Genomic DNA, 11,205 nt, shown 5'->3' with positions numbered 1-11,205 from the left:
TTTAGTCATTGGCTAAAAAAAACATCTTTAACATTGCACGAGACATTTCAAGAGTTGTAACTTTCAATTTTATGACCATAATTAACCACTACCGAAGAAACACCATATCTCTAAATTACTGTCTACCCAGAAGTAGTAACCATTTTAAGAATAAACGAAACTTGATTTTTCTTTAATGTGGCATGAATTGCAACATCTTGTAATAATGTAAACAACACGTTTAATGCCTTGGTTTATATCAATGGTACCGCCCAGATTGTGGCCAATATTTTTAACCGCACGCGAGCCAAGCTTAGAGCACGTGAAACTCATCACGACCTCGTAAGGACGTTAAGACCATAGTATATTCACAATTCCTTATGTTTGACATGAGTTTATTAAACTCCGTGCATAGATTTATATTATAAAGTCCAATATTTGTCACAATTTTATATGGTTCACGCTTTATCTCTATTATAATAATCGAGGTAGGTACATAATATTTAATTGAGTAAAGTATTATGAACAAACATTAGGTAAATGAGAGAAGAAAGAGAGAGCTTAAAGTTTAATGGAATGGCACTTTCCTTGACTTGCAACGACGTGAACCGCACAACCCTTCTATTACAAAAGTTGGCTAACAAACAATCCCATCTCCATTACCCATTACTTCACCCACACTCTTCACCCAAATCATTCCAAAATGAAAGTGGAAGCTGCTCTAGTTTCCTTCAAATCCAAGCTTTCAAAACCATGCAAGAAACTCCTCCATGTCTTCAAATTCCGGGTCAGGAAGCCCTTGTCGATAAGATCGCTTTGGCCTCGTCCTCGTGCCTCCAAGCCCCGAAAGCGTTGGTCGTGGCTCTGGTGGCTACGACGAGGAGTAGGGAAGATGGAGCGAGTGAGAGAGTTGAGGGGCGGAAGATGTTTGGATGGATCTCGAGAGAAGCTTCTGTTCCCGTCCCCGTTGAGGGGGAGGAAGGTCGGGGAGACGACGAAGGGTTCGAGCTCGGCCGAGGAGGTGGAAGATGCTTGTAGGAGCTTTGAGAATTATCTTGTGGAGATGATCATTGAAGAAGGGAAAGTGAGGGACTTGATGGATGTTGAAGAGCTTTTGTACTGTTGGAGGAATTTGAAGTGTCCTGTTTTTGTTGATTTGGTTTGTAGATTCTATGGAGAGCTTTGCAAGGATTTGTTTTCTCCCGACGATCAAGCTTACCCAATTAAACCATAAATTTTGTGTTTTTGTTCGTAAATTTGATTCATTCATATTCGAAGTTAGATCGAGAAATAACGATGTAACAGTGGTAATAATGATTTCGTGGTGTTTTTACTTCTATGGCTTGTCGATATCCTCGAATTGATCGTTGGTTGAAGTCTCGAAGTGTTGTGCACTGTAAACGTCGAAATTTTCAGTATTTAAAGTTTTATCATTTTAAATTTTTTAGAGTTTTTCGATACTCGAGATTCATTTCTTACTAATATATTCAGGATTTTCTTCTTAATTAGCGTAGAATTCAAGCAATTTGATCATTTGAAATTAATTTCTTGTTGTTTTATTTTTAATTTTTTTTCCCACTTTTTAAATAAGACCAAAATTGATTAAACTAATTTTTATCTTTAATTTAATTTATTCCTATAATTCGAAAAGAAATTATAATTTAATTATTATGCTTAAAAGCTATTTTTAGGCTTTAATAAAATTTTATAAATAATTTTAGGAATATTTTTAGAATTTTATTGAATGATCCGAATTATAATATTTTAAATTATCCCACCAAAAATTTAAATTAAAAAAAATGATGTCATAGGTTAAATAAATAAAATTATTCATAAAATTTGTATTTTTTGTTTTAAAAAATACTCTTAAATTAAAAAAAAAAAATCTAAAAATATTTTATTTCTAGTTAGTTTTAAATTGAAATTATTAATATTTATTTTTAAAATATTCTTGAATTTTTTTTTAATGTTTCAAAAATACCTTTTAAATTTTAAAAAATTAATTAATACCATAACAACTTAATAATATATTTAAAAAATATCTATCAAATTTTAAAAATAGCATTAATATCATTTACCTTTTTTTTTTCTATCAACAATTATTTTAAAAATTTTGAATGTTATTTTGAATATTTTTTTTAGATTAAGAGTATTAATAATATTTTTAAAAATTTAACGGTCTTTTTTTAAAATAATTTTGAAAATCAAAGGTATTTTTTGAAACCCCTCTAATTGTTCAAGATATTTTTGAAATAAATATTAATGTTTNTTTTTTTTTTTTTTTTTTTTTTTTTTTTTTTTTTTTTTTTTTTTTTTTTTTTTTTTTTTTGTCTAAATACAAAATTATTTTTATTAATTTAGGTAAATAGTTAGTATGGTATTTTTGTAATTATCGGACGGAGGCATTCTATAAAATAAGGGTTGGGAAACGGCGACCGAAGGGTTTTGGTGTCGTCCATCGGTACCGAAACACTCGAGGATGGGAAGAAAGGGTGCGAATGGCGGTGACGGAGGTTAGGGTTGCGGCGATGGGAGAGAGAAAGGGAGTTGCCATGGAAATGCTCTTGAAGCGGCAATTGAACATGTGGATTGCAAAAAACCTGAGGGGATCCTGATGGTATATTACATTAGTAATTACATAGTTTTCAATCTGAATCTTAAACGATTGCTGCTCGCATTTCCGTTCTTCCTCTCTCTTTTCCTCGCCGTCTCTTCTCTGCTGCTTTGCTCATTCGCTTCCTCCGGAGCCTTGTGATGACGTTTTTCTGAAGGTTTCTCTCCGTCCTCTCCTTAATCCTTTTGGTATGTGATTTTGTATGCGTGATCGATTATAGGCTCGCTTTGGAATTATGTGTGTTTGTGCTTTTAACCGACAGTTTCTAGTCCATGTTTGGTTCCTTAGAAGAGTGCGAATCACGAACTGTAGGAAACTAGTTTGCCGTTTGTTTTTTAAGAACTATTGTATCAATGAGTTGAGTTATGGATGGTCGGAAGGTTCTCATTAATGTGTTGTCATGCAGTTGAAGATATTGAAGTCAACTTTGATGTTTTCGTGTCATTTTTGAATTTTCGATGTTGAAGAGTCTACAGTTTACTGGAGTTTATTTTTTCTGATGCTGATCTTCTTATGGAATTTTCTAAAATTTTAGAGATTAGAATGCGATTGTTTTACCAATTGTTGGTCTACACTTCCCATTATATCATGGTTGAAAAATATGACAATTACTTTTTTTTTTTCCTAGAAGAGGAACCAATAATATTGTAGAAGTATTAGCAAGCATGGTGACATTGCTACTATATGTTTGGATCATTTGGTCTTGAAACTTGATTCAAATTGTAAGAATAACCTACATTTGAGGCCAGTGCGAAGCCTCTGGCCGACTGTGGCGGTACAATTTCATGCCAGGTATAGAAAAAGGGGTTAACTTACAAAGGTGAAGTGACTCATAAAACCATTTTTTGGAACTCTTTCATGCCTTTTGAGCTTGTCGACCATGCATGAAGGAGAAAGAGTCGTATTTGAGCTTAACACAATTTTGTGCTGAATTTTCTATTTCCTTGCCATAGTTATGGTAGGATTAAATTTATTGGACTTTAGTGTCCTCTCTGTTACAAACTGGATTTCTTTTTCTTGTTATCTTTGTTATGTTCTATGCCCTCTGACCAATGCTCGTTTATTGGACTTTATTGTCCTCTGTTATATTTCCATGTAATTGGAGATGGATAATCAAATGGAGTATGGAATTGTGCTGGTTAGCTTGAGAACAAAAAATCTAAGCTGGTTTACAATTAGGAAACTTCAACTATCTTTGTGTAAAACAGAGAAACCCCTCCGAACTCTAGCTTCACTTGGTAGATTGACTTGGTTGATACTATGGTCAAGGGCGATAAGACTTCGTTTTAGAAACTCCAGCAACTAGTTTTAAACATTTTTGTACTGTAGGTTGCATTTCTTATGCACAATACAAGTTGCCCTTAGCCAACAGGCTTAGAAAGGTATGAGGTTGCTTTCTTTGTGAAAATGGACATCTAGCGAAATGTTAGGTTTGGCTCATACAGGAGGAAACTGTGATCATAAATTTAGGTTATTCATTCCATCGTGTGTAAATTTTCATTTTCATTTATACTGAAATATATTTAGCTATTCTTGTTTACATGCTGCATCGTGGCCCTTTCTTTTTGTATTTGTTGATATTTAGTGCAGGTAATCAGATTGTGAGTGGGCAAAAAATGCAACTTTATCATTCATTGCTGATACATCCAATTTATTGGTAGATTACTTTACTTTTGCCTTGGTTCTTTTCTTTAGCTCGAATACAGTGTTACTAGTCTACCGGAAAACTGTAAATCCCTATTTTGTTTTTGTTTTTGTTTTTTAAACAAGAAAAGAATCACTGATCTCAAAAGAAACACGTCAAGACATCCTATTAAACTTTTATTATTTCAGTTATTGTTCCCTTCATCTCATTATAATTTGACATTAACAATTGCCTTTGTTGACCATATCCCACACAGACCGGATTTCACAATGATTTGCTTGCACGTATCCTGAGGCAACACAAGAGGAGAAGATGCTTGAAGGAAAGGAAACACAATTGTTTGTAAGCCTATACCATGGAAATAAAGATCGTGCTAAACATATTTTTCCTTGACCAGAATATTGTAATTTTCATGCAGGTGTTGTAAATGTGTATGAATTGTAATGTTAATTGCTTTAATTATTTGTTTAAATCAATCTCGTGTTTTACTTAGTTCATGGGTGGGTAAGGTTCTATTATTTTACCCCATTAGATTAGCATGTAAATATCTCCTAATTGCTCAACCCAGCTACTAGCCTATATTTATGGCTTGGGTTCCCCGGTGCTAATTTGTTTCTTCTTTTAATTCATTGAACAACCCCCTTTCTGTTGACCTCGACCCATCTTGATATTGAAATGAGATAAAGGAGCCCATTATTTCTTGGAAGAATCGGTAGCTGTGGGAGATTATGGGCCCCTATTCTGGTGAGCTTTGAGTCTTTAGCATTGAGGCATAAGTTACAACATCACTTTCTCTCCCTTTCAAACCCAAACCCAAAGGGGGCCCTAAAATTTCAACCTATTCCTTCTGTAGGGTTTTAAATAAAGGTTGTTCTAACATATATTTTTTCAATCACGTTTATCATAAGATAGAAACAAGCAGTTCGTGGTGAGAAAACAAAACAAGGGATAAAAAATCCTACTAGTTCTTATTTGAATCCAAAAACATGGGCCAAGTATATCTCCACAAGTTAGAAAGTTTGTTCATTCAATTGTCTCTTTATTGGATATTTTGTGTTTCCTTCTTTTCGTATTTTGTTCTCTTGTGCTTTTCGTTTAAATTTTCTTCTTGTCGTTATTGCAGCTGCGGTCGTCGTGCAATATGAAGAACAGTGAAACTAAATGATTGGCCTGCGCCTTCCGAGGAGTATGAATTATTGGTGCGTTAAAGTAATGGAAGAATATTAAGTGCGAGTGGAAAGCCAGCTTTATAAAGATGGCCTCTGAGCTGCCTGATGCATGCACCCTTCGCACCATTATCGGGATACAGATACGTTTCATCACCTGGACCTTCGTCTAATTATTTCTCTTACTCACTATATAATAATACTTGTGTTGTGATCTTACTTGAGGATATTTGACTTAAATCACTGAAGCTATATTCAGATTGATGCTTAATTTTCACCAGTTTTTGACAACTGCGTAACTCCTCATACAGGTATAGATGAACACCATGAATTGAATTCATTTTTACTTATATTTTTTAAAGTTCTTATGGCGACTAAGCCAACTCATTACTGCTAAGGTTGGTGCTTAATTTTGATTTGATATTTATAGTTTTATATTTTCACACTTTGTTGAACATTATTGTTAAGGTTGGTGGTGCTTACTTGGAATGGTCTGTTTTAAAGATGATCCTTCCTTTTCTCAATGGATCTACGTAACATTGGGGTAGCATTGGGGAAAATTGATAGAGAAATTTGCAGAAGGATGACTTGATCGGCCCTGTCGTTTGGGTGAATTTTTTTATGGTAAAGCAAGGGTACCCTCTTCGAGCCGTAGACTTTTGTATAAGAGTTCAAGTTAGGTACTCTTCCTTTGGCCCCGACCATGTATGCTTAAAGTCTTTGGCCTTGCGTTATGAAGAAGATTTTAGAAAATGGTGGCAGAGTTTGAAAGCAAGATTGAAAGAATTTGCAACACAATGACTTAGATAACATTTATCCATCTAATTATAGATAGGAAAAATGATGACTAGTCGCATCTCCGGGTATATCAAGCATATGCATGATTTTGTGGAAACATCATACCCCTAAAAAATATAATAAGAAAACTATATATATCATGAAAGCAATAAAGTAGTACAATACCAGAGTTGTTTTGGTATGCAATGGACATGCCTAATTCCTGAACCCGGAGTACAAAAGTTTATGATAAAATTTGGATTATTAGGAAGGTTTAATGATGAGTCACAGGTGGGTGAGAATTGAGATTAATAGAATATAGGAATTGGGTTTGGTTTTCAAATCATATTAATTATTAATTATTAAGCGTGATATTTGTTTAGACTCTCTAATATATAATAAAAAAAGTACATGGAGCTGTGATTCGGTGAATATTCCGTGACATCATTTATTTATTTATTTATTTTATTTATTTAATTAATTACTTATTTTAATTGTGTCAGATTTGAACTTGGACTCTGTTTTGATATCTTTACGTAATTTCCAGGAATCATCTTCGGACACGTGGTTATTTGAAGCTTACAGGAAAGGTCCCTTCTGCCCTTCCATTTTCTGGTTGTATATAATTTTAAGAAGAAAAAGAAAATCATTTTTACTCCTTACTATAAATTTTTAATTTCACTAATTCGCAGTAAATTATATATATTTTATAAACTCACTAATTTTAATAGAATTAAATTAGAAAAGGATTAAAAACAGGGTTTAGGGTTGATTATATATAAAGTAAAAGACAAATAGTTTTTGACATATTATTAAAAGCAATAATATGAATGAGCATGTGAAAATTGAATGTCTGGGTGTATGCGCGTCGAGCTTACTGTGCTGCCTGCGCGTGTTCTTATCCAATCACTTTTTTTTTTAAATAAAATAAAATAAAAGAAAAGTAGAATCCAATTCCATATTTTAGAAATTTCCTTTTTTATTTCCTCCCATTAAAATATTCTTAAATAGCTCACTATTTTAAAATATTGTAACTTTAACAAATGTACATAAATCTTACCATTAACACTATTTACTTTTAAAAATTAGAGTATTTTCTAACATGGTATTAAGTATTATTTTTAATTTCTTTTTAAAGTTTAAGGGTATTTTTGGGATAGACAAACTTGGAATTTGCGATCGATAAGATGGGTTCAGGATCATGGGATGGGATCCTTTTCTATCAAGTATGAAGAAGGTAGTTCAATATATGAAAATTTAAGAATATTTTTTATCCAAAATGAAAAATTTAAAGACAATTTTATTAATCTATATTTTAGAAATAATCATTTTAACGTAACTTTCAAAAGTGCAAGGTATTAATTGTACAACTTTTTTTTTTAAAAAAAAAATTAAGAGCGTTAAAAAAACTTATAAAATTTTAAGGATATTTTTCTTTTATTGTTTTGAAAGATATTTATAAAATAAAATATTAATAATTTTTAAGATACCATCTAAATTTTAGTTCTCTTTTTATTTTTAATTATTAGTTTTATTGTTTATGAACATATTATCCAATTTTTAAGTCTACAACCAACTACCAATTACCAAACACATATTCCAAAATTACCCTTCTCTCTCCTCACAAATAAATAAAAATAAATAAAATAACTCGGTGGATGTTTTAGGTTTTTAAAATTGACCGTTCCAAAGTCCAGTTGGCAAAACGAAAGCCACAAAACGGGGGTAAAAAAAAGAAAACAGTTTCAAGTATTCACGTGAAAACGACACTTCTTCTCGTCGTTTCGTTTCACGCTCAGTTTCACCAGTCAACCCGTTGAAGTTAGATACCGCGGACGGCGCCGACGTGGCATCACATCATAAACGTGTCAAGTCCCAGCCAATCACAACCTAACAAGTACCCTTAACCCCAAATCTTTATTAAATGTTTTAAATTTAATTGTCAACAAAATTAGTAAAATAAATTTTAAAAAGTCAGAAAAATCGGTATATTCCCCCCTCTCTCTCTATCTGTTAAATTTCAAATTTAATTCATAAATTCATTTTTTTTAAATAAAAAAAATTCATCTTACAAGTATTTTTTATTAACATAATGACACCGAACCCTTGTTCTTATTCGCAGCTTTATTTTTAATAACAATTAAAAGGTTGGAGATTCGAATTAATAATTTTTTTTTGTTGCCTAATAATTTAGGTTTAAATTAGCAATAGATTTATAAGAGCTGTCTATCTATTAAAATACACTTAAAATAGAAAAGTCTCTAATAAATTCTATAAAATTCATAAACTTTTAAAAAATGTTTAATAAATTATAAGAATTTTGTATTGATTAGACTATATTCACGTACTTACTAGATTTGAAATTTACCCCATAAAATACAATTTTATATCTAATATAAATAAAATTAAAATATTTATTATATTAATAAATTTATTAAATACAAAATAAAAAATGTAACTCGAAAAAGGTTAGGAATTAAGTGAGACATAAATTAATGGAAAGTTAATGGAAAAATTAGGAAGTAAGTTAAAAGTTTTTTTAACATTAATTAATTTTCTGATTTAAAAAATATGAAATTCCAAATTTGCCCTTCTTTCAGGATTCTTCCAAATCTTGTTCTATAATATAACAATCTCTTCTCCGTGTCTGTTTTTTTTATAATCATTTTCAAAATCCTCTTCTCTTCTCCACCATTTTGATTCTCTTTCATTTTTCTCTGTAATTTCGATTCGATCTCTGGCCCTTCGCAGCCTGATGCCGGAGATCGAACCCTACTCCGCCGGCAATAATGCCCTGTTTGGCAAGTACGAGCTCGGCAAGCTCCTCGGCTGCGGCGCCTTTGCCAAGGTCTACCATGCCCGCGACCTTCGCTCCGGCCAGAGCGTCGCCGTCAAAGTCATCAATAAGAAGAAGATCTATGGCACAACGCTAATGTCTAACATCAAGCGGGAGATCGACATCATGCGCCGTCTCCGCCATCCACACATCGTCAAACTCCATGAGGTTCTCGCTACCAAATCCAAGATCTACTTTGTTATGGAATTCGTCAAAGGAGGCGAGCTCTTTGCCAAGGTTGCTAAGGGCCGATTCAGCGAGGATTTGAGCAGGAAATTCTTCCAGCAATTGATTTCTGCTGTCGGATTTTGTCACGCGCGTGGGATCTACCACCGCGATCTGAAGCCGGAGAATCTCCTCGTCGACGAGAATGGAAATCTCAAGGTCTCGGACTTCGGTCTCAGTGCGTTAACGGACCAGATCCGTTCCGATGGCCTTTTGCACACACTCTGTGGAACTCCGGCGTATGTCGCGCCGGAGATCTTGTCGAAGAAAGGCTACGACGGTGCGAAAGTCGATGTGTGGTCCTGTGGTGTGATTCTTTTCGTGTTGAGTGCTGGTTACCTTCCGTTCAATGATCCGAATCTTATGGCCATGTACAAGAAGATTTACAAGGGGGAATATCGGTGCCCTAAATGGATGTCGCCGGACCTCAAGAGATTTCTATCGCGACTTCTGGATACAAATCCTCAAACGAGAATCACCGTCGATGAGATTCTCAGCGATCCGTGGTTCAAAAAAGGACCAATTAAGGAGATCAATTTCTACGATGATTACGAGGTGAAATATGAAGAGAAAGACGAATCTGAATCGATGAATTTGAACGCATTCGACCTAATATCATTCTCATCTGGATTAGATCTATCCGGTTTGTTCGACAATTCGCACAACATAGAGGCGGACAGTGAGCGATTCGTATCAGCAGAGTCTCCAGAGAAGATCGTGGAGAAAATCGAAGAACTCGCTAGGGCAGAGAATTTGAAGGTGAAGAAACAAAAGGAATTTGGAGTTGAATTGGATGGGCAGAATCGTAATTTATCAATCGGAATCGAAATTTTCCGGTTAACCGACGGATTGGTAGTGGTGGAGGCGAGAAGAAGAAGTGGAGATGCAGAATCGTGTAAGGAATTGTTGAAGAAGAAGCTCAAATGTCACCTCACCGGCAACGAAGCGTCGACGTCAACATCACAACAAGATTCCGGCGACCAAAACCAGTGAGACATGTGGAATTCTTCAGAATCGAACAAAAAAATTAGGGCAGAAAGGGTGATGTTGACGATCGAAGAAGAAGATGCTGTAATGTATTTTCGATTTAAAAAATTGATGAATTTCAAGAACGTTAATAATTATAATGAAAAAAAAAATGGAAAAAATAAAAAGAATTAATAATCTTAATGAAGTAGTTAAGAACTGTAATACCCTTTAATCTGCTATTAAAAAGAATTTTTAAAAAAATAAAAGCATCTGCCAGTGGAATTTAAGGATGAATTCTCTGGTACTGCTAAGAACTCAGAAGAATTAGGGTTTTTTTTTTTGTTTAGCCGTTTTCTATGTATGTATATTATTATGTAAATACCATTTCCTTTTGGTGTATATAAAAATCTCACCAATTCAATGCCATTCTTTTTCTTTCATTTTCTACTTCTTTTCTTTCTTTTTCATTTTCATGATTTCGAGCTCGATGGTTCGATGGTTGATGATTGGGAAGTTTTCCAGAATTGAAGTTGATATCGTTTTAGTTGTTGAGATACTTTGGGACGAAGTTTGGTTTAATAAATTTCTGTCTCGAGTTGTTTTGTCTCATCTCGTTGTCATCTTTTGAGTCGGAAAGTGGCATGCATAGAGACAAGGGCACATGAAATGGAGATGAAAGCATCATATTTGGAGATGTGGCCGAGAAATTTTCTTGACCATACCAAGCAAAATCATATATCAACTTCAATTTCGTAAAATTTAAATCTTAAATTTTATAAATGCTTCATAGCTATCATTAGAGTCGAAAAATCATAAGAACGTCAAAGGAAAAGTATCATAACCACTCTTACCTCATAATTTTTCGTCCAATATTTAAGTATTTTAAATAGAGTAGTTTTGAAACATTTATGAAAGGTTAAAACAGGCTATTTTATATAAATATATAATTTAACTAAAAATATAAATATTTAACTAAAAATATAAAAAGATTTAT

At 33.4% G+C, this 11,205-nt stretch overlaps 2 protein-coding genes and 1 long non-coding RNA gene across 9 annotated transcripts; all 3 read left to right on the top strand.

The window, feature by feature from the left end:
- The first annotated feature begins 432 nt into the window (after positions 1-432).
- LOC111795841 (transcription repressor OFP17) lies at positions 433-1,358 on the top strand. The gene has a single exon (XM_023678446.1). The coding sequence runs from the start codon at positions 683-685 to the stop codon at positions 1,211-1,213; it is 531 nt and encodes a 176-aa protein (XP_023534214.1). The 5' UTR covers positions 433-682; the 3' UTR covers positions 1,214-1,358.
- A 1,045-nt stretch (positions 1,359-2,403) lies between these two features.
- Positions 2,404-6,878, top strand: LOC111795659. Of its 7 annotated transcripts, none has more exons than XR_002815223.1 (6): positions 2,404-2,781; positions 3,222-4,250; positions 4,495-4,656; positions 5,362-5,715; positions 5,873-6,084; positions 6,729-6,878. It is a non-coding gene; the product is annotated as an uncharacterized LOC111795659 (long non-coding RNA). The 7 variants fall into 7 exon arrangements; XR_002815226.1 differs by having other exon boundaries at positions 2,405-2,781; positions 5,873-6,028; positions 6,729-6,877; XR_002815227.1 differs by lacking the exon at positions 5,873-6,084 and having other exon boundaries at positions 2,405-2,781; positions 6,729-6,876.
- Positions 6,879-8,830: 1,952 nt separating this feature from the next.
- Positions 8,831-10,651, top strand: LOC111795435 (CBL-interacting serine/threonine-protein kinase 11). Its single transcript, XM_023677867.1, has one exon. It carries the CDS (start codon positions 8,937-8,939, stop codon positions 10,233-10,235), a length of 1,299 nt encoding a protein of 432 aa, XP_023533635.1. The 5' UTR covers positions 8,831-8,936; the 3' UTR covers positions 10,236-10,651.
- Positions 10,652-11,205: the final 554 nt, after the last annotated feature.

Source organism: Cucurbita pepo, chromosome LG05, assembly GCF_002806865.2.
Source record: "Cucurbita pepo subsp. pepo cultivar mu-cu-16 chromosome LG05, ASM280686v2, whole genome shotgun sequence".
NCBI lineage: Eukaryota > Viridiplantae > Streptophyta > Magnoliopsida > Cucurbitales > Cucurbitaceae > Cucurbita > Cucurbita pepo.
Note: the sequence above shows the minus strand (reverse complement) of the source record. Positions and strands in the feature narration are given on the sequence as shown.

What these genes read in the sequence shown, in the direction of transcription:
- LOC111795841 (XM_023678446.1), top strand. Translation starts at nt 683, where the DNA reads ATGAAAGTGGAAGCTGCTCTAGTTTCCTTCAAATCCAAGCTTTCAAAA.
- LOC111795435 (XM_023677867.1), top strand. Translation starts at nt 8,937, where the DNA reads ATGCCGGAGATCGAACCCTACTCCGCCGGCAATAATGCCCTGTTTGGC.